Below are 20,012 nucleotides of genomic sequence, written 5' to 3'. Positions count from 1 at the left end.
GCACAAAAAATTAAAAAAAAACAATTATAAACAAATACTATACAGAAAAACACATCTGTTTTGTTTTTTAAATTGGAAGCATATTGAGTTCATGTACATTATATATAATTGATTACTTCATGGCTTGCAATACAAATAAAACAGTGATAAGATTTAAATGTGCAATTATAAAGATTATTTTGCTAATTGCATAAAAACTGCCAACGATTACTTAAAACAAACGGAAGCCGCCTGGGAAGTAAGTGACAGCCATACGATCTATAACAGCTTTGGTATGCTCATAACCCAACGCGCTGTTGATGGCAGCCATCTCCTCGAAGAGCTCTCGTGTGCGTTTATCCTCAATCATCTTTGTCACATATTTGTACATCCGGCCGTAATGATTGTGCGCATAGGCATGCCATATGGCGAATTGGATGGCCTTGGTATCGTTCGCATCAATAAACTTTATGATATCCGTGTACACCTCGTTCAGCTCGCCCAAATGATCCTTGAGATTGTCTCCGAGCACACTCAGCTTGGCGAGTGCAATGCCCTTCTTGCTCAAGGCTTCGATGAGATTATTCTTTTGTTTGTCCATGTTGCTAAAATGTTATATTGATATGGATTGAAGCCCAGGTTTCGCTTTCATCTACTTACGTCTTGATTTTGGCCGCATCTGGGCGAGTGTCGTTCTTAATTCCATAGTAGGAAAGCAGGGCATCGGCATCAGTTTCTTTGATTACAATATCTGCAAGCTTTACAATGCGCTCCAAGGCAGAATGCTGCTTCTGCTGATCCTCCTTTGGCTTATCCACGTTGGCGTTGTCACCCTCCTTGCATGAGTTCTGCAGGGCAGCGAGGAAGGCGAACGGCAGTTGGCTCTTCAGCTCGCTCGACTCGATGTTTTGGATCATCTGCAGATGTGCCGGAAGATGCTTGGGATGTGCGGCGATAACCTCGTTGTATATTTTTTCAGCCTTCTCCAGTTCTAAAAATATACGCAAAGTGAAGAGATATACGTTAAGACCTCCATTGGTGTCCTGTACTTACCACACTTGCCAATGTGAGAGCATTGGAAATCTCGCAGGCTCTCGGCATAGTCGTCGGCGCTGGTCTTGCCCTTTTGGGGAGAACTGGGCGCACCACCGCCTCCGTTGGCGGGCGCTTCGCTCTGCAGTGTGACACCATCACCGCCAGCTGAATTTGCAGCGCTTGTTGCTCCCTGGGGCGTGGCTGCTGCCTTCGGTTTGGCTCCATTGGCGGTGACAGCGGCGGCCGCCGCCGGGCTGGCATTGTTAGCAGCAGCTCCATTGGCGGCGCCATTTGCGGTTGATTTCTTTTCGGCCGGATTCAGTATGTAGGTGAAGGGATGCAGGGCAATACGACGGCCGCCCTCATCTTTCGGAAAGATTAGATTGCCGGCCAGCCAGGCGCATTGCGCCGGCAAATTTGCCTTTGTGAGCTTCTCTTGAGCAATGGGTGCAATATAGAGCATTTTGGTGGTCTCGCGCACCTTGGCAGATGTAATTTTGCGGCCACTGACAATGCACTGATTGTAGCTGTCGTAAAAGTCGAACGAGAGCATATTGGCTAACTTGTAGGCCGCAATAAGATTGGCCTCCGAGATTTTCTCGAGCAACTCACGCTTCTCGTGACGCACCTGCAGCCTTACCGTGTACTCGCCCTTCTCCAGCTTCGTAAAGAAGGTGTGGGAGTGCGCGTCGCCGGTGGCTACCAGCGTTTTGTTCACATCGAAAAGCATCCACATCTGCGACTCAAATTCGGCTTCATACAGCAAATCGTTAAACAGTGGCGCATACAACGCCACTTCCGCTGCCTTCGCTACATTTAGATTGTAGACGAGAATATTTTGATAGACCTGCCTACCCTCCGGTATGACGTCGCGGGTCGCGCTCAATGGCGAAATCTTTGCCTCGGTGGGTTTGAGCACAACTGCGGCATTCTTGAGCTGCAGCAGCGGTTGAATCTCCTCCGCCACCAACGCTCCAATCTCCAGCTTGTGTATGCCACGACCAGCGTGCATGACATCTAAAGTTAGCATAAAACATATAATTTAAAATCAATTTAACACTCGGTTCTGGGACCATATTTACATGCGTTGGGATTTAGAGCAGCTACGCCGTGAAACTCGAGGCTGTACTTCAAATGGCTTTGCCCATGATTGGACCAGTACTTGGCTATGCACAACTCCAGTATCCTGTTGGCCTGCAAGTAAGGGAGAATTTGAATAATTTGACGATCTTTAATTGCTGCTCAATTCACCTTAACGCGGAAGGTGGCCGTGGCCTCAAATTCCGAATTGACGCCAATTATCTTCATGGTTTCCAGCTTGCGGCACGATTGATTCGGCAGCAGCTGATTTGTGTGCAAGAAGAACTTGCCAATGTCGTTGCCCCGATTGGGATCCGTTATGCGCAGGCGAAGCACTAGAAGGTAAACAAAGTTTTATGAGTTCATTAAAGTATGGGTATGCATGGGTACACACCTGCCCAGGTGGCCTTGTCCGGCACTTGAATAAAGTCCCTTTGAATGGTATTGGGCTGAAACTCAACGCTCTTGTCGGCCCTATTTGAGGCAGGCTCATAGATGGGCGTATTTTGGTTATCTTCTAGCACATGGGGCTGCACCACTGTAACGGGTATCTCAAACAATGAACCCTTCTGTACGTTTTCCGTGTCGTAGGCACGAACACTGCATGTGTGGAGATCGTTAAAATTAAAATATGCAATTATAGATAGCAAAAGCGGCAGCTACATACACGGCACTGTGCACGCCTGGCTGCAAGCTAGTCGGATCAATTCTGACCACAATAGAACGTACGCCGTAGCTGAGGTCCAGGAAAGAACCGCACTGCACCCATGGCTGCGAGGGCAAGAGGCTTAGACGCACATTGAAATTGAATTTTTCCTTGGGATCTGCAGGTATTGCTCACAGTTATAAGAAGATGAATTTGAAGATCACTTCAATATACAACTTACCCACTTCCTTGTCATTAAAAAAGACGGGCTCAATGTTGACGTTAAAGTCAACGAACTTGCGCTGCACGCCTTCGCGCAGATGAATGCCCTTGGCTTGGTTGGTGCCCACGCGCACAGAGAAGCTGCAGCGAGGAGAGGTGAGAACTATAGATGATACCAATGACCGGAGCTAACACTACTCACCGCAGCATGTTGTCCTTGGACTGGCGATGCTCAAGCAAATGGTCGAATGCCTTCTCCACGTTAAGCAGTCCATGGCCCTGTGCGTAGGGATCCACATAGCCCAGTTTGGTAGCCGTCACGCTAATGGCGCGCTTAATACTATAGGGCGAATACTCAATGTTCTGCTGCTTCAGGCCAGAGATGAGCAAAGCCACTGCACCGGCAACGTGTGGTGCCGCCATGCTTGTGCCATTCATCAGCTGCGACTTACTCATGGTAAACTGTGGCACGGATGTAATGGCGCCGCCGGGCGCGCACACCGTCACACCCTGTCCGCCATCGATGCAGGGATCACGTGATGTCCATGTGTATACGTTGCCGGGGAGCTTCTCACGCATCGCATACTCTGCCTCCATCATCTGCGGCGAGACATAGGCTCCCACACCTATCACACTGGGTTGACTGATGTCGGGCGGAGTGCCGACGGTGCTGAGCGCCGGTCCATGATTTCCCGCTGAGGCAACCCAGATGACGCCATACTTATTGACAATCTCGTTCATCAGCTCACCGATACGGCTGCAAAGACATAGTGTATAACAGTTAAAAAGTGCCAAGAATCCAAAGATCTTATAACGCTGACACGTTTATTTTATCAACCCAAACAAAAATGAGTGTTTATTGGAGCATGTTTATCGAGTAAAAAATTTCGCAGCGAGACAAAAGTAAACATAGACAACTGCTTGTATCGAGACGTATTTGTGTAATGTAATACGTGTGGGATTGGATAGTTTGTAGGGATGCGGGCTTGGGTATGTCATTCGAATTACCTCGGAGCACTAATCTTGATTCTTCTGCGCTTTTTATCGACAGACGAACTGAGTTCTTCAAAGTCGCTAAAATCACAATTGTAATGCTCTCTCGCACAGTGCACAATCATAATGCTAGAATCTGCTACATAGTAGCTGGTGCTTACCCGGAGTTCGACCAGTTTGAGTGCTCGCCGTAGCTCATGTTGATCACATCAATGCGCCGGCCCTCGCGGCACAGCTCCATGACCTTCGTTATGCCGCGCACGAGCGCAGTGCCCGTCTCCATTGAACCCAAACGGCCGTCGCCAATGGTAATGGATACAATCTTGGCATTGGGCGCCACACCATCAATGTCCCTGGACTTGTGATTGCCACTGGCAATCGAAGCTACGTGCGTGCCATGTGGCGCTACATGGATACAAATATAGACATGTAGCTATTGATGGAGCAAGTTGTCTATTAAATTTTTGTACTTACAGCACATGCCCACTACTTCTAGCACGTTGCCATCGTCATGGACATTCACCGAAATCGAGAGGAAATCGTCGACATTTTTGGTCTCATGTGTCTTGGTGTATTCGCCAATCCGCAGTGCCTTCTCCAAGTTGCCCTGTTCTGTTGTATCTATGATGGTCAGCCAACCATCTTCGGTTGGAAAGAGCACGCAGTCAAAGGAGGTCTTGACCTCGTTGTATAGCTTCTCGTAAGTGTTTAGCATTTCCAACTCAAAATCTAGATTCTCCTTAATTATCTTTTTGTCCCAGGGCAGCTTGGGCGTTTCTCCTGCGAAATAGACAATAGCGTTAAGCGTGAATCAGTCGAATTGCCTATGACTTACCTGGATTTTGAGATTCAAATTCAACTATCTTGCGGCTGGCATTAGCTGTGGCCATCTTGTGTGGCTTGTCCCAGTTCTTCAGCTTTGCTTGAGCAACAATGTTGTCGCGCACTTTTGCTGGCACCAAATCATTAAAGCTCTTCAGGCCCACCCGCACAGCGCGTTCCTTGTCTGTGTTGAGGGCCAACAGCTCCGCACTGAGCTTTAGCGAGCGACCTGACAGACCCTTGAAGGTGCCCTTCTCACTCGGTGTCACCTTCTTGCTCATGTCCACATCGCCGCAGCCCGAGCAATCGAAGCGCTCAATAACTTTCAGCGTTTTGCCATCGCAAAGCGTCTACAAAAGAAGTGGTTAAGAAATGAAAAGGGTATAAGAGAACTCATGACTGGCGGGAACTTACTTCAAGTCCGGTTGCCCGTGGATCTACCCCGGAATCGAAGATAGCTATTGTTACATCTCGGCCATCGTAGTCCGGATACTTTTGCAAAAAGTTCAGCACGCCCGTCTCCGTTTTCGGTACCTGGCGAAATTGAGAAGTTACTTTTTTTATGCAAAGTCTATACTTATATGTATGTATACATACCAATGCACCCGTGGGAAACGATGACTCGACAATGCCGCTTAAATCGCTTGCCATATTTTCTAATATTTTTTGTTCGCTGTTCTTGTCGTTTTTAATATTATTTTGATTAGCCTTCTTTTGGGTTTTATTGCAACGCACCTCAAAAATGATATCCTTCTGATCACGTGTTTGGTATGTCGATTGTTGTCTGCGTTCTAGCTTCGTTGCACCTTTAATAAAATGATTTTGCGGTAATTCGTCTTCTCCTTTGCATACGTATGTATATTTGAGGGGGTGTGGCGTTGCCACACTTCACATGTTTCAGCTGCTCTGTTAACAGTGTAGCAACGCCTGCTAAGTTATTTATCGAAATGTAAATGTTTTTCTTATGCAGCGAATTAAAAAGTTGGTAGCAAAAGAGAAAACACTAACATAATACTAACATCTTATGACAACATATAAAAAACCATAAAATGTGTTACACACTGACTTTAATTTCATGCAAAAGCTCTTACGATTTCTGTTAGGGTATATCGATACATCGATAGCCGACCGACCATAACAGCTGTCTGTCTCCGTCATTTGGCCGTGTTTTTTTGTGGCAAAATATCATAATAATTTTAGTGTCTCAGTCAAAATGTGGTTTGAAATCATACCTAGCGCGGCTATCATCACCGTGGCTCTCTCTGTGCCCATATACGCAATGTACGGTCTGCAGAAGCTGACACTGGGCAATGTAAGTGTCTGTTGCAGCAAAACAAAATTCTTATATAATATTCTCCGTTGATTGGGCACCAAACACAATTTATTAAACATGATTTAAACGCGTCACCAAAGTTGCCAAACGCATTGAAATTCTACTAAAACTTAAGCACACTTTCAACTGTTATGCTTAATGTATTTGTAATTTATATGTAGGCCTATCGCCGCAACATGGATGAACGATTCGACCGTGTTATGTACCAGCGCGATTTCCGACTGACCAACAATCCCTACATTATGAACGTAAGTGATATCTCTAATTTTAGTTTCCTATGCATGCCAACTATTATCGACCTGTTTCATTTGTTTAACTATGTTGATCGAGTTTCAGTTCATTATTTTTAACATGTCACGTTCTTCATATAATCCTTATCATTCATTTCTTTATGCCATATTCAAAAATTGTCCATGCCTATGTTTCCTCATTTAACCCTTACGTTGCACGAATTTCCTAACCAACCTCATAAGCTTCTCTTCAAATTATCAAAAATTGAGAATTCGTCTCATTATTTTACAGGGTCTCCATGCTATTCCAGATGAGTCTAAAAAATAAATGTAACGTAGTTGAAATTCTGTTAAGCTTAAGTGCAAGAAGTGAATAAATTTACAGTACGAAATTGAAAAGTTATATCTTCTAGTTAGGGTTTGTTTACAGGTCGCTCGATTGGTAGTTTCGTAGAATCTTGGGCTTATTACCGATTCTCAAGCGCATTTCTTTACAGGGCCTGGAAGAGATTGAGGACGAAGAAGAAGAGAAGAAGCAGGAAGAGAAGAAAGAGGAGAAGAAGGAGGAGAAGAAGACTAAAACTCAAGAGTAGTAAAAAAATTAGTTGAGTGTTTCAAATGATTTGTGACCTAAGGTAGATTGTAAACAACTAGAATAAACTCGAGGTTTGCCGCGCAACAAACAACCCTGTTCTTGTGCTTGTATGGAAAACCACCCCTATGGGGACGCTTCCCCCAATTGGGTTGTCAACTTTTGTGGTATTCTGAAAAAGGCGTCGACAGAGGCGAGTGCAGAGCGCACAGTACGGCGTATAGAGTTCGATGAGCCTATATTTTTACTATCAAGTGCCGCCAGCATCTCAAAAAAGTGCTTTGATATTTCTCAGAAAATAAAATAAATAGTAAACTTAAAAAATGCGTGAAATCTTGTTGAAGGGCGCCTAAAAGACGACCGTTACAATTTCGGCAGAGCGAAGCAAACAAAACGCAAAACGAAAGCTTCCTCCATAAGTATTTACATATAGAGACACATACCAAAAGGGGAGGCAGCCATGGCGGTCGGGTTGGGGGCTGTCAGGGTTGGGGCCAGCGGTGGCCAAACTTTTATCTCTGTGCTTGTTGTTGTTGTTGCCGTTGGTATTTGCGTGTTATTGTTTACATGCGAAGCGAATGCCAACTCACTGAACGCCATCGACACGGAAGAGCCGGCGCGACGCCACCACCAGCGACACCACAACGACTACGAGCGCGACCGCGAGCGGGAGCGGGAGGAGAAGGGCTATTGTGCTCCGTATAATGGCAAAGTGTGCAAGCAGTTCATTAGTGGCCCCGTGTGGTACAGTCTGGAGGATCCAACTGGCGGCTGGCACAACGAGCAGATCACCACAGCGCTCTGGGAGGAGCTAATTGTCGACCTGACGGGCCTGTGCCGCGAGGCAGCTGAGGTAGTATCACATGCCTTCACACATCTTAAATAAACTAACTTCTCTTGCCTTCCAGAAAATGCTTTGTGCTTATGCGTTTCCACGCTGCCATGTCGAGAACGGACGCACCATCAAGGCGCCGCTCTGCTTTGAGGATTGCCAGGCCACGCACCTGCAGTTCTGCTACAACGACTGGGTACTGATTGAGGAGAAGAGGGAGCGCAACATGTTCCTCAAGAGTCGGGCTCACTTCAGGCTACCCAACTGCACGGCGCTGCCGCATTATGATGCCAGCATGCGGCGTTCCAGCTGCTCCTACATAGGCCTCGCCGAAATCAAGGAGTCGGAGGTCAGCTGTGAGTATAAACAGCCACGGATTCGTGCGTCACAGGCACTAATCTTGCGTCCCCATAGATGACTGTCGCAACGGCAACGGGCGCTACTATCTGGGCACTATGAATGTAACCAAGTCGGGCATTCCCTGCCAGCGCTGGGATACACAGCATCCGCACAAGCACATACAACCGCCGCTGGTCTTTGCACAGCTAACCGAGGGCGAGAACTACTGTCGAAATGCCGGCGGCGAGGAGCCGGCACCTTGGTGCTACACCCTGGACGAATCTGTGCGCTGGCAACACTGCGATATACCCCTTTGCCGTAGGTGTACTTTCGATATCCAATCCATAGCTAATTCTAAGTGCATTCCTTTCACTTGCAGCTGACTATGTGGATCCCAATGCCAAGGATCTGAACACACCCATTAAAATGGAGGAGTTTTTTACGCCCTCGATGATATTCCTGCTGGCAGGCATCGGCTTCATTGGCATTGTAGCATTGCATCTGATCATATTACTGGCTTACAAGCTGTCCAAGCACAAGGATTACTCGCAGCCGTCGCAGGCAGCGCACGGGGAATGCGGCGCCTCCGTGCGCGGTGACTGCAATCTGTCCGCCAGTCGGGAGACCCTCGGGTCGACGGGCTTTGCTCCCACTAGCCTCAAGTGCGGCACCATACGCAGCACTGCGACCATACACAGCAATTGCGTCATGCTGACGACCACAGCAGCGGTGCAGGAGCCCAAGACAAAGCTAAATGCACGCCTGGAGAAGCTGGAGTATCCACGCGGCGAGATTGTCTACGTACGCTCGCTGGGCCAGGGCGCCTTTGGGCGCGTCTTTCAGGCCAAGGCACCGGGTCTGGTGCCGGGCAACGAAGACCTGCTGGTGGCCGTCAAGATGCTGAAGGATGAAGCCAGCGAACAAATGCAAACGGACTTTGAGCGCGAGGCCTGCCTGCTGGCCGAGTTCGATCATTCCAACATTGTCAAGCTGCTGGGGGTCTGTGCCCTGGGCCGACCCATGTGTCTGCTGTTCGAGTACATGTCGCCAGGGGATTTGAGCGAATTCCTGCGCGCCTGCTCGCCGTATGCGACTCATCAGGTGCAGCAACGCAATCGGCAAGAGCTGGATGAGCTGCAGCTGCTTCACATGGCCTCGGATGTGGCCTCCGGCATGCTGTACCTGGCCGAGCGCAAGTTTGTGCATCGCGACTTGGCCACGCGCAACTGCCTCATCAATGAGCACATGACCGTCAAGATAGCGGACTTCGGACTCTCGCACAAGATCTATCTGCAGGACTATTACAAGGGCGATGAGAACGATGTCATACCCATACGCTGGATGCCCATTGAGAGCATTCTGTACAACAAGTTCTCGCTGGAGTCGGACGTGTGGGCTTTCGGTATCTGCCTCTGGGAGATCTTTTCCTTTGCTCTGCAGCCCTACTTTGGCCTAACGCACGCCGAGGTCATCAAGTACATCAAGGAGGGCAACGTGCTCGGCTGCCCGGACAACACACCGCTCTCCGTTTACGCTCTGATGCGACGCTGCTGGAACAGCAAGCCCAGCGAACGGCCTGGCTTCGCGGAAATCAATCACTGCATCCAGCACAGCATTGCTGAGAGCGAGTGCAAGGCGATGCTCTAGGATGTCCACCAGCAAAGATAAATCGAAATTATTCCGTCACTGTTTCAGACATTCTCAACGAATCCGTATCCGTAATCCAAATGCTCTCCAAGCTGTCTTCCGGAGCAGACGCACAAATTACATAGTCTTAGTCATTTATCTTTTTTTTTATATTCTTTGGAACTATTCCTGAGAAGTTTACTTTTGTATCTGTAATTTTCAAAGCTGTTTCCTCTTGATTTCATTTCTGACGTTATCCTTTGCTAGTTATTTAATGGCACTTCGTAGCTCTACTTGCAAATATTATAATTACCATGATAATTTATGATATAGTATTGATGATTATTATCATTATGATATTACTTTCTACAACGAATGCATCAAGTCAGCCATTTTATTGGTACTCGTACTCATATCTAGTCCGTAGACAAAATATGTTTAATTAACTGCAAACTTATATACATACATATATATATATACACACATATATATATATATAGATTGAATTCCAATCGGTTTTTATTAGACTTAAGCTCAAGTGCACCGGTGAGCCGGTGTGCTATAGTCGGTATTTATCACTAGGGAGCGGTCCGTACTGCCCACTCTTGAAAACGAATCACAACAAACACCGAAGACCATCAAACAATAAGGAATATGATATATATAAAATATTTAGAGAACTGTCTACAGCCTCAATTTCTTAGGACATTTACATAATAATCTTTGTAACTGAAATGTTGATGTAATTTGTATAATATATACCTTTCATAATCAAAAACAAAAGCACCCCTTCCTTTCATTCTATCAGCAATAATAGCTGTCGTAATAGTCATAGTCATAGGGATATGCACGGCGACATGGATATGACACAGGAACGGGCACCGGCAGAACGCCGAGTCCTATGCCACCGTAGCCATAGGGTCGATAGCCGCCATAGCCATAGCCGCCGTATGGTCGCCCATAGCCACCTCTTGGTGGTCCTCCAAAGCCTCCTCTTGGTGGTCCTCCAAAGCCGCCAGGCCGTCCGCCTCCAAAGCCGCCAGGTCTTCCTCCTCCAAAGCCGCCAGGTCTTCCACCGCCACGCCCGCCGCCGAAGCCGCCGCCACGACCTCCGCCGCCGTGTCCTCCACCACCGTGTCCGCCGCCACCGCCGTGTCCTCCACCGCCACCGCCTCCTCCTCCTCGCGCTAACGTCATCTCCAGCGCATTGAGGAGCAATGCGAACAGCAGCAATATCCACAATTTCGACATTTTTCTAACTGTTCCTACGCGTTTCGTTTTCGTACTACGACTAAAATCATTTCTCTTAATTTGTGGATGGGCAAGTTCTAGATGCATATACGATATTAATTAGAGTATTCATAATAATTGGCATTACCGAGCGGGGAGTGAACTCTTCTGGCTAGGAATCACCCATATCGTGCTCAAATATTAAATTTCGCATATTTATATTTGTTTCGCAAAGCAAAACAGAGCTCTACTTTGCGATATCACAGCAACCTAAGGCCTAAAATCTATACAATAGATTCAATATATGATACTTAAACAATCAGTTATATATATATATAAATATATATAGAAAGGCGTTGAATCAGTGCAGTTTGGGGCAGTTGGTGTTTTTGCTGATCACCAGTCGCTCCGGATCGAGGGACAGTCGCTTGAGCACATCGTAGATTTTCTCGCGAATCTCCACAACAAAGTCCGTGTCGCGTCCCAGTATCCAGATTTGATCGGCATAGCCGAGGGAGCCGATGCTGCCGCAAGACCACAATATGGCATAGTTATCGTAGTCCGTATAGAGCACCTGGTATTTGCCCGAGCCGGGCAATAGACGGGCAATCACCTCCGGAAAGCGCGTGTTGAACTAAGATTTCATATAGTCAGTATGTTATCCAGGATTAGATGATGTCCGATTGATACAACCCCCAACCCAAATGAGAAATGAAATGAATGCTAGACATACCTTAAAGTCCATGATGGAGGATTTGCTGTTCTCCGGCGTGGCATAGCCCAGATTAACATTCGGATTACCAGTGCTAAGGGAAATGCATATTAAATAACCTAATAATAACTTAAATAAGCGCCTCTCTCTACTTACATGCGATTGACCGTTTTAATGGCCACCTCGAGCTTAAAATTGTTGAACTTCGAGAGCTCCGCCTTGCTGTAGGGCTGGAACTCAAAGGTGGTGCAGCCCGAGGCAATTTCGGGCAAATAAAATGAGCGCTCCACCTCGAACCAGTGGCCCAGCACCTGAAATAGTTTAAATCCCAATTGGATGCAGGCATTAGAAATAAGTTCAATAAGATCTGCGGACTGCGTTTCACTTTGGGGCGATGAGTAAGCACTTAACTGGGTTACTATTATACCAAAAAAAAAAAAAAAAGAGAAGCAGAAAAAAAACACAACAACAACTGCCTCCACTCCCTGCGTAAAACATAAACATTTCAAGCGTTGTTTTTGTATCGTTAAACTGGTTTCAGTGCTGGCAGCGCTTAAACATTGCCCAGTAGCCGATTCCACTGATAACTGGCAGCTGGTGGCTGGTGCCTGGTGGCTGTCATAAAGCCCTCAGTGGATAATTATTCTTGGGCTCGGGGTCTTTGCCCCCCTAAGCGAACCATGTCAAGCCGAACTCACGCTTATCAGCAGCTCAATTGGAAGCGACAACTTATCCAATTAATAGCTGCCCGCAGCGAGATAAGAGCTGCAGCAGCCTCCAAGCATAGCTGGAGTTTAATACGTGACACGAAGCACGCACGATCTGCTTCGAAGGGATGAGAGATTATTTACTTTACTTAATACGATCTGCCTTGAAGGGATTGATTTGGTAGGAAGAAGGGAGTTAGAAGCAGGTTGTAAATTAAACAATTATATGTGAAAATAGTTTCCGAGAGATTCTTAACTTTACTTTATACGTGACACGAAGCACACACGATCTGCTTTGAAGGGATTGATTTGGCAGGAAAAAGGGAGTTACAAGCAGGTTGTAAATTTAACATTTATATTTGAAAATTACTTCTGGGAGATTCTTAACTTTACTTTATACGTGTCACGAATCAGGCACGATCTGAATCGAAGGGATGGATGTGGCAAGCAGAAGGGAGTTACAAGCAGGTTGTGAATTTAACATGTAGATTTAAAAATAACTTTCGAGAGATTCTCAACTATACTTAACTTTACTTTATAAAGAAATCTAATTGTTTTAAGACAGCTTCACCTTTATCCACTAATATATTCTTCATTCCCAGTCTAAAACGCGTTCATCTCTAATACCTGCGCCTTGTTCGTAACTCTCACTCGCTTATTATGCTGTGGATATGGTAATTTGTTCATTTTGCGCGAATGGAACTCCGAGTGATTTCAAGGCGGTCAAGTGAATGCGTTTGTATGCAAGTCCCCCCCGCCGTCATATGATTAATGTAATTGGGCAGCTAAATTGATTAAAGCAATTTTCTAGTTTGCTCAGCTAAAATAAAATAGCAGCAGCAACGAGAAGATCTCTTTGATCTTTGGTCTCATTGTTGTTGTCCTTGGCGTGCCAATGAAGTCGTCGGCTTGGACATGGTCTCAAGTAGTTCGCTTGATGGCTTCTTGAATATGTTAAAGAAGTGGATTGTTTGCCATTGGCGACTACGAGACGGACAAATATAGATATATGGCATGTATGTGCCTAAAAAGTTTATAAAGTTTTTTTATATCTGTTTTGCTCTAAACTGGTTTGCACTTTTACATTGTTGCAGACCTCAAATTGGCTCAAGTTCATCTTTATGCACAATCTATAAAATATAATAAAAACTAAAAAAAAAAAAAAAAACAATGCTCCGGCCGACGCCTTGTACTAATTAATGGAAAATTTCACAGCTTTTTGTTGTCTTAACGAATCACTTTATAGTAGTGCCAAAAATTGTATATGTATTAAGTTTTATTGTTGTAGTCCATTTGGGCTGGGGGGATTGCATGCGAACTGGAACTGGAACTTACTCGACTCATATTGAACTTTGGCATCGATGGATACTTCGGGCAACGTCCAAATCCATAGGCATTCGCCTGCTCCACGAGTGTCAACAATAAAACTGACGACAATAGCGAAAATCGCAAAATTGTGCAAATTATGCGTTCATTTGTCATTTTGTAAGCTAAATAATTAAACGCGTCTTGGTTTAAGGATTGGCACAGTTTCTCCGATAATAATGAATATAGTGCGGTTGTTCTGTATAGAATGTTTAATTAATGGGCGATTCACTTGGTTATGCGCAGCGGAACTTCCGAATTGGATGTCGCGGGAGTTGGAATTCAGTTTCCTCAAACCGATGCGCTGGCTCGAGTTTTGTTGCTTGTAATTGTTATTATTGTTGTTGTTGTTGTTGTTGTTGCCCGATGTACCTATTAATATTCCGTAGAAGAAATGTGCGATAATAAAAACGTGCTGCTCTATGCTCGAGTCATGCTGGACTTTGGCTGGGTTGGTTGACTGCTTCGGCAAGTGCAACAAAAATTTAAAGAGTGAAAATGAAACACACACACACACGCACACACATACAACAAATATTGCTAACTAGGTTGGCTCGTGCCTGGCTAGGCGTTACGTAAAAGAAAATCCAAAACAAACTCCAAACCAAACCAGACCAGACCCGACCAGGCCAGGCCAGGCTTAGGCCTGGCTTAGGCTCAGCGATGCGAAGCGTAGCGAACCGGCTGCCGCATAGATCCCGCACATCGAGCCCGTTGCAAGTGGCAAGTCCATGCGGAATGCAACTGCAACTAGTTGGTGGCAATGCAGTGAATAGTTGTGAAGCACGCAACTGTTGCGCATTCATTCATAAACAAAAGTAAAAGGTCTAATAAAGGAAGTCCATGGCTGTAGCTGTAGCTGCAAATGTGTCATGCAGCTTGTGGAGTTTATCGTGAGGCATGCTTGTTTTCATTGCAAACCAGCTGCTATTGAACAACAAATCCAATTGAATTGGCCCAAGTTCAAGTCAACTGTAACAACTACAATTAGCCAAGCATAAAAGAAAATCCACAATTTCCACATGCAATATGAAGGAAGTACTATGTATAGAGATTTTCTTTTATGACACACTCCTATCCGTTTTGTAATAATTAACGCATTGAAAAACAGGCAATGAAAATCGGCAGTTGGCCAACCGAGCGACAAATTTAACATCCAAACATACACGAGAGAAAAAAAGTGTTAATTCTGCAGACAGCAAAATAAACAAAAAAAAAAACGCAAAAACGAATCATTCAATTACATATACTCATAATAGTTGCCTGGCACTGTTCAGACGCCAAGGCAATTGCAAAATTATGCTGTTTTTTACGCTTTTTTTTTCAATATTTCAATTGACTTTAATAGTCGTAGTTGTTGTCTGCGTCTTGTTGTACAATGCTTTAGTTGTTATCTCGTTGTTTACATGTTTGACTGCGCGTTCTTTGGCATTTGTTCGTTATATATCTTGTTGCGTCAACTGACTTTCTTCTGCAACCACACCACACGACCGTTGAAAACGTACTGACTGATGTTTATCGTACTGACATTTGAATTAACATCAGTGTGACCGTCGTAGTTAAAGATATTTTTACCGATTAACGAAAGGGCACACACTGGCAGAAAAAAATCGATAGCACCTTTACTTTTTCGGGCATCATCCGACCTCCACAAATTTGTCGACTGTCAACAAATAAAAAACAAATTTTTGTTTTTAAACAAATTTGTTTTTGCTATTAGCAAATGGCGGCTGCATAGGCTATTGCAACGAACAGAAGGCAATAGAATAGGCCATGGCAGCTTGCGTGCTCTGTTTTGGGTGCTGCAAGAACGGCGAATCGTATAAGATATTTTCCGAGGCTGGTTCGCGGCTCAACATTTGCAAAACAATAAACAAACACTTTTGGCTCGAGGTAAGGGCGCGATTTCGTGCTTGGTGCCCTTTTGCTTTGATTCGACTTTTTGCAGCTGAGCAGTGCAGGGGGCGAGCATGAGGAAATTTGCCGCCAGTGCTGGGAGTGCGTGAGCAGCTTCAATGAGTTCTACCAACGCGTGTACAATGCCCACCAGGAACGACGCTGCGATGTCAAAAATGTGCCCATCGAGTTCTGCGACGAGTCGGAGGCAGCCAATCCTCTCGCCTTTGGGGGCGAACTGGATGCCCTGGCCGAGGATTTCTTTGCAACTGGCGATGTCAAGGTGGAGGTGAACGAATTGGAGCCGCTGCCCAAGCTTGAGATGCTCGAGGAGCCGGTGCTGGCAGAGAAGAGCAGTGCAACGAAGCGCAGTTGTGCTGATTATCCAGCCAGTGCTAAGCGGCGCATCAAAAACGAGCAGCTGACGCTCGCCAGTGACTCGGATGGAGACATACCGTTGGCTGAGTTCCTGGACCTAAAAACCCCTGCAAAGCAAGCAGCAGCGACCGAGAAACCAATAACAGCCAAGGGCAGGCAGCTGCGCCGGAGCTCTCGACGTGGACGCCGATCAAAAACGCCGCCAGAATCGCCGCCGACCTGCATGAAGAAGGAATTCGAATCGGAAGACGAGCATGATAATGATGACAGGGAATTTGTGGCAGCCGAGGCACTGCTGGGCACCGAAGACAGTGCCAGTTCCAGCGAGAGCAGTGACAGTGACTCTGGCAATAGTTTGCCCGACATTGAGCCAGAGGAACGCTATGCAGAAATACCCAAACGCATTGTAGTCAAGCCCAAAAAGTATCGCAAGCGTCCCAAGCCATTGGTGCCGCCGGTGCGCATGAGCCGGGAGGAGATCGAGAAGCGCAAAGCACAACAAAACGAATTCGATGAGATTATATTTGACTTTTTCAAGAAGCTGCCATGTCATATGTGCAATCTGCTGGTGCCCAACTTCGGCGACATGCGTCGCCATCAGCGCATGTCCCACAACATTGAGAGTGGCTTTATATCCTGCTGTGGTCGCAAGTTTCACATACGTCGGGCTCTGGCTGAGCACGTACTGGTGCACAAGAATCCAGAGCATTTTATGTGCACACAATGCGGCCGCGTCTTTCAGGACTCGAAAACGCTTGAGACGCACGAGCAAACGCACACGAATCCTCAAGCGGATGCGAAGGATAAGCGCATGTACCAGTGCGACAAGTGTCCCAAGTGCTTCACCACAAAGGCTGCGGTCGAGTATCACAATGTGTCCAAGCATGTGCCCAAGTCGGATTTCAAATACACCTGCCCCGAGTGCAATAAGAAGTTAGCATTACTTTGAAAGATTTCCCAACTGTGCCTAATCCGGAATGCCTATTTTCTTACAGGGTGCCCACAGAGCGCAAGCTAAAGGAACATCTACGCTATATGCACGATCCAGAGACTGCCATCATCTGCGATAAGTGCGGCAAAACATTACGCTCTCAGGCTAATCTGAAGAAACACCACGAACTGGAGCATTCCGATAAGCCACGCCCCAAACCCGACCCAGTGCAGTGCGAGATATGCGGCACTTGGCTGCGCCATTTGTCCGGTCTCAAGCAGCACATGAGCACAGTGCACGAACCGCCGGGCGGGGAGCATCGCTGTCACATCTGCGACAAAAAGTCGACCAACTCGCGCGCACTCAAACGCCATATCTACCATAATCATCAGTGCGAAAGAAAGTTCCGCTGCACCATGTGCGAGAAGGCCTTTAAGAGGCCACAGGATTTGAGAGTAAGTGAAGACAAAGAAATCAGAGTAACAATGCTAATCAACTGTATGCTCACAGGAACACACTTCCACGCACACGGGTGAGGTGTTGTACACCTGTCCCAATTGCCCACAGACGTTCTTTTCGAATGCCAACATGTACAAGCATCGGCAGCGTTTGCATCGCGCCGAATGGGAGGCGGATCGCAAGAAGCCGCTGCCGCCCAACATAATGCAGCAAGCGGTGGGCGCAACAACGGCCATGAAGAAGCGTCAGACCAGCAACGCCGGACCAGCGCTATTCACGCAACCCGCTGAGCCCACCGCGGATGCCGCGAAGCAGGAATCACAACTGCACTAGTATTTAATAAGTATTTATGACATAGAAATAGATAAAAGAAGGAACTCATAAATATACTTCATACAAGTACATCCATAGATAACAGATAACATATTAGACATCTATTATTTCAACTAATGCTCGTCCTGTGGAATGCGGATTGTCTCACAAATGCCCTCCTCTCGGTGCACGCTGGCCCAGTGCTGGGACAGATGCTGGCTGATAGCCCTGCGGAAGACCATGCACGTGATGTGCGGCAACTTCTCGAAGCGGACGCGCAACAGGCCCAGCTTGGCCAGAGCAAAGCGCCAGTTCTTCATTATGCTGGCATTTTTGCCCACGTGCTGAGAATCGGGCGTGATGATGACTAGTATTCCCTCGGGACCCAACAGCTCGTAGGCCTTCTGGCAGCAAAGCAGACGCTGCTCGGCACTGGGCATATACTCCAGTAGGAGACTGAATATGACGCAGTGGTAGTAGCCAGCAGGTAACTTCTTCACACTCTGATTGCTTATCTCCGGTTGCTTTATATTGGCATCTACGTCCACGGTTAGAAAGTCGCCCTGCAGCACAAGAGCGCCCGGTGCCGGGCAGAGATCAATGGCTGTCACCTCCAGGTGCGGTATATTGCCAAACGGATTGAAGCAGCTGCCCACATCCAGCAGACGCACTCTGTCCGGCGGCTCATCCATGTATGCACATTCGGAATCTGCCAGCTCGTTGTAGGACGCCAGCAAACGCTGCTCCCGCTGGCGCTTCTGCAGATAGATGCCCTCGGTGTAGAAATACTTGGTTATATAGTCGATGGCCCACTTGATGCGACTGCGCGCTTGTAGCTCCGTCTTGCTGGTATTTGATTCCCATATGCCAGCCAGTTGCTGCATTGCATCCGCATACTCAGCCAGCTTTTTTGCATTGTGCGGCCCGGTGTGCTCCTGCCAGGCGCGCTCTGCTCCGTATAATTTGGTGAGTTGCCTCAAGCTATCGTGGCAGCTCTTCACAATGTTGGCCAAGCGTTGATGCTCCTCTGTGGCCATAGTTTTTGTTTATTTTCACCCAAGGCGCAACAAATGTGTGTGTGTGTATAATTGAGATGAGCGATATTTACACACCTGTATACCTGTATTCTATTTTTGCCACCACTGTATAAAATGTATGCATTGACTGGTATTGCAGCGCATAATAAACAAAAGTATGACCAGCTGCAAGTTTTTTTCTGGCATTTTTAGTGTTGAACTTTTAGGTCACACTTGCCAGCTGGCTAAACGGCAACTTTTTCAAAACAAAAAGTGATTCTCCAACGATCGCAGCGAATTCAAATACATTTAAACAAAATACAAAGAGGAGCTAATCGTATACTTATTGATCGGGTGTGTAAACATTTTGTTGTGAGTTGGGAAACAAGAAAACTTTTGGAACTTTGTGTATTCACTTTTGGGGAAAGCGTCTTTGAGTTGTTTATTAAAGCAATAAAGCTAAAAATAATGCTCCCACTGCTATTCTATTTAATCTTATTATAGTATGACTAATCAAATGCTATGCAAATTGAAAGCTTGCACCGCTTTTCATATATTTTCGCATTGAGTTCGACTCACTAATTACAAATATATCAAGTACAGCCGGTATGATAATGATAAACCCGATCGCGTGCAATAACAACAACAACAACAACAACAATTACATGTGTAATATATTATTTACTTACATAATGATTCAGCCTGTAGCAAACATGAGTAAGCAAATAATGGGATAGGCACGTAAACCGAGCAGATCAACCCAGGCCAATTCCCATACATTGATAAGAAATAGAACCGAGGATCGGCACATTGCCAGACAGACGATTGTGGAAACTATGCGTTGGCTCCCTTATCAGATCCGAGCACATTGACCATACACAACACAATTTCACGCGAAGCTAGACTGTCGCGGGCTACAAAAAGAGTGAAATACATTCATATGTTCATAGTTCTAAAAGTATATCATTCTAAAGGTCAAGACTGAGTGGAATGTATGTATGTGAATGTATGTGACGCACACATATGCCTTTTTGTTTTTGATGCCTATAGCAACATGAATATGACAGCTACGACGCACTCTTTGTACTCTATGCTCATATAAACATGTTCTTTGTACGGCAAATCAAGCTGATATACAGCCCACTCCAATTAAGTGAATGGCTAATTGTTAAATTAGCCTGGCACTCACCAGACTGGCCCCAGCCAATTGATAAGGCTTTGCTAATCGAACACGTTTCCAAACAATAAAACACTGTAAACACATGTAAAATGTCCTC

General features: G+C 46.1%; 7 protein-coding genes across 8 annotated transcripts; 3 read left to right on the top strand and 4 right to left on the bottom strand.

Moving 5' to 3' along the window:
* Positions 1-58: 58 nt before the first annotated feature.
* On the bottom strand, positions 59-5,707 carry TppII (Tripeptidyl-peptidase II). Its single transcript, XM_064685396.1, has 14 exons — positions 5,375-5,707; positions 5,192-5,311; positions 4,791-5,127; positions 4,430-4,735; positions 4,117-4,360; positions 3,165-3,719; positions 2,982-3,103; positions 2,762-2,918; positions 2,489-2,694; positions 2,266-2,429; positions 2,097-2,208; positions 1,033-2,031; positions 640-970; positions 59-584 (listed from the first exon to the last, which is right to left on the bottom strand). The coding sequence occupies exons 1-14, from the start codon at positions 5,426-5,428 to the stop codon at positions 212-214; spliced, it is 4,080 nt and encodes a 1,359-aa protein (XP_064541466.1). The 5' UTR covers positions 5,429-5,707; the 3' UTR covers positions 59-211.
* A 198-nt stretch (positions 5,708-5,905) lies between these two features.
* Positions 5,906-7,026, top strand: ND-MWFE (NADH dehydrogenase (ubiquinone) MWFE subunit). Of its 2 annotated transcripts, none has more exons than XM_064685410.1 (3): positions 5,906-6,089; positions 6,272-6,358; positions 6,838-7,026. In XM_064685410.1, exons 1-3 carry the CDS (start codon positions 5,991-5,993, stop codon positions 6,931-6,933), a joined length of 282 nt encoding a protein of 93 aa, XP_064541480.1. In that variant the 5' UTR covers positions 5,906-5,990; the 3' UTR covers positions 6,934-7,026. The 2 variants fall into 2 exon arrangements, with proteins under 2 accessions (XP_064541480.1, XP_064541481.1); XM_064685411.1 differs by lacking the exon at positions 6,838-7,026 and adding an exon at positions 6,633-6,739 and having other exon boundaries at positions 5,915-6,089.
* Positions 7,027-7,224: 198 nt separating this feature from the next.
* Positions 7,225-9,891, top strand: Nrk (Neurospecific receptor kinase). Its single transcript, XM_064685400.1, has 4 exons — positions 7,225-7,785; positions 7,841-8,120; positions 8,179-8,421; positions 8,483-9,891. The coding sequence occupies exons 1-4, from the start codon at positions 7,393-7,395 to the stop codon at positions 9,748-9,750; spliced, it is 2,184 nt and encodes a 727-aa protein (XP_064541470.1). The 5' UTR covers positions 7,225-7,392; the 3' UTR covers positions 9,751-9,891.
* A 642-nt stretch (positions 9,892-10,533) lies between these two features.
* LOC135430610 (holotricin-3-like) lies at positions 10,534-10,980 on the bottom strand. Its single transcript, XM_064685349.1, has one exon. The coding sequence runs from the start codon at positions 10,978-10,980 to the stop codon at positions 10,534-10,536; it is 447 nt and encodes a 148-aa protein (XP_064541419.1).
* A 180-nt stretch (positions 10,981-11,160) lies between these two features.
* GLaz (Glial Lazarillo) lies at positions 11,161-14,109 on the bottom strand. The gene is made up of 4 exons (XM_064685409.1): positions 13,714-14,109; positions 11,828-11,982; positions 11,693-11,765; positions 11,161-11,593 (listed from the first exon to the last, which is right to left on the bottom strand). The coding sequence occupies exons 1-4, from the start codon at positions 13,858-13,860 to the stop codon at positions 11,321-11,323; spliced, it is 648 nt and encodes a 215-aa protein (XP_064541479.1). The 5' UTR covers positions 13,861-14,109; the 3' UTR covers positions 11,161-11,320.
* A 1,278-nt stretch (positions 14,110-15,387) lies between these two features.
* Positions 15,388-17,829, top strand: LOC135430648 (transcription factor grauzone). Its single transcript, XM_064685401.1, has 4 exons — positions 15,388-15,636; positions 15,692-16,950; positions 17,013-17,403; positions 17,459-17,829. The coding sequence occupies exons 1-4, from the start codon at positions 15,517-15,519 to the stop codon at positions 17,738-17,740; spliced, it is 2,052 nt and encodes a 683-aa protein (XP_064541471.1). The 5' UTR covers positions 15,388-15,516; the 3' UTR covers positions 17,741-17,829.
* Positions 17,738-18,874, bottom strand: Samtor (S-adenosylmethionine sensor upstream of TORC1). The gene has a single exon (XM_064685408.1). It carries the CDS (start codon positions 18,754-18,756, stop codon positions 17,854-17,856), a length of 903 nt encoding a protein of 300 aa, XP_064541478.1. The 5' UTR covers positions 18,757-18,874; the 3' UTR covers positions 17,738-17,853.
* Positions 18,875-20,012: the final 1,138 nt, after the last annotated feature.

The sequence above is a fragment of the Drosophila montana genome, unplaced genomic scaffold (genome assembly GCF_035044405.1).
Source record: "Drosophila montana isolate Dmon_TW-CO22-7 unplaced genomic scaffold, ASM3504440v1 contig_3031_1, whole genome shotgun sequence".
NCBI classification, from domain to species: Eukaryota; Metazoa; Arthropoda; class Insecta; order Diptera; family Drosophilidae; genus Drosophila; species Drosophila montana.
This window is presented reverse-complemented; position numbering and strand designations above follow the sequence as displayed.

What these genes read in the sequence shown, in the direction of transcription:
- LOC135430610 (XM_064685349.1), bottom strand. Translation starts at nt 10,980, where the DNA reads ATGTCGAAATTGTGGATATTGCTGCTGTTCGCATTGCTCCTCAATGCG.
- LOC135430648 (XM_064685401.1), top strand. Translation starts at nt 15,517, where the DNA reads ATGGCAGCTTGCGTGCTCTGTTTTGGGTGCTGCAAGAACGGCGAATCG. An exon ending in ACAAACACTTTTGGCTCGAG is followed by an intron (nt 15,637 to 15,691) that starts GTAAGGGCGCGA and finishes GACTTTTTGCAG; the next exon opens with CTGAGCAGTGCAGGGGGCGA. An exon ending in AGAGGCCACAGGATTTGAGA is followed by an intron (nt 17,404 to 17,458) that starts GTAAGTGAAGAC and finishes GTATGCTCACAG; the next exon opens with GAACACACTTCCACGCACAC.
- TppII (XM_064685396.1), bottom strand. Translation starts at nt 5,428, where the DNA reads ATGGCAAGCGATTTAAGCGGCATTGTCGAGTCATCGTTTCCCACGGGT. An exon ending in AGAAGTAGTGGGCATGTGCT is followed by an intron (nt 4,361 to 4,429) that starts GTAAGTACAAAA and finishes GTATCCATGTAG; the next exon opens with CGCCACATGGCACGCACGTA. An exon ending in GGACAAGGCCACCTGGGCAG is followed by an intron (nt 2,430 to 2,488) that starts GTGTGTACCCAT and finishes TTTACCTTCTAG; the next exon opens with TGCTTCGCCTGCGCATAACG.
- ND-MWFE (XM_064685410.1), top strand. Translation starts at nt 5,991, where the DNA reads ATGTGGTTTGAAATCATACCTAGCGCGGCTATCATCACCGTGGCTCTC. An exon ending in AGAAGCTGACACTGGGCAAT is followed by an intron (nt 6,090 to 6,271) that starts GTAAGTGTCTGT and finishes ATTTATATGTAG; the next exon opens with GCCTATCGCCGCAACATGGA. An exon ending in ACAATCCCTACATTATGAAC is followed by an intron (nt 6,359 to 6,837) that starts GTAAGTGATATC and finishes ATTTCTTTACAG; the next exon opens with GGCCTGGAAGAGATTGAGGA.
- GLaz (XM_064685409.1), bottom strand. Translation starts at nt 13,860, where the DNA reads ATGACAAATGAACGCATAATTTGCACAATTTTGCGATTTTCGCTATTG. An exon ending in CAAAGTTCAATATGAGTCGA is followed by an intron (nt 11,983 to 13,713) that starts GTAAGTTCCAGT and finishes AAACTATTTCAG; the next exon opens with GTGCTGGGCCACTGGTTCGA. An exon ending in CCTCCATCATGGACTTTAAG is followed by an intron (nt 11,594 to 11,692) that starts GTATGTCTAGCA and finishes ATGAAATCTTAG; the next exon opens with TTCAACACGCGCTTTCCGGA.
- Nrk (XM_064685400.1), top strand. Translation starts at nt 7,393, where the DNA reads ATGGCGGTCGGGTTGGGGGCTGTCAGGGTTGGGGCCAGCGGTGGCCAA. An exon ending in CAAGGAGTCGGAGGTCAGCT is followed by an intron (nt 8,121 to 8,178) that starts GTGAGTATAAAC and finishes GCGTCCCCATAG; the next exon opens with ATGACTGTCGCAACGGCAAC. An exon ending in CTGCGATATACCCCTTTGCC is followed by an intron (nt 8,422 to 8,482) that starts GTAGGTGTACTT and finishes TTTCACTTGCAG; the next exon opens with CTGACTATGTGGATCCCAAT.
- Samtor (XM_064685408.1), bottom strand. Translation starts at nt 18,756, where the DNA reads ATGGCCACAGAGGAGCATCAACGCTTGGCCAACATTGTGAAGAGCTGC.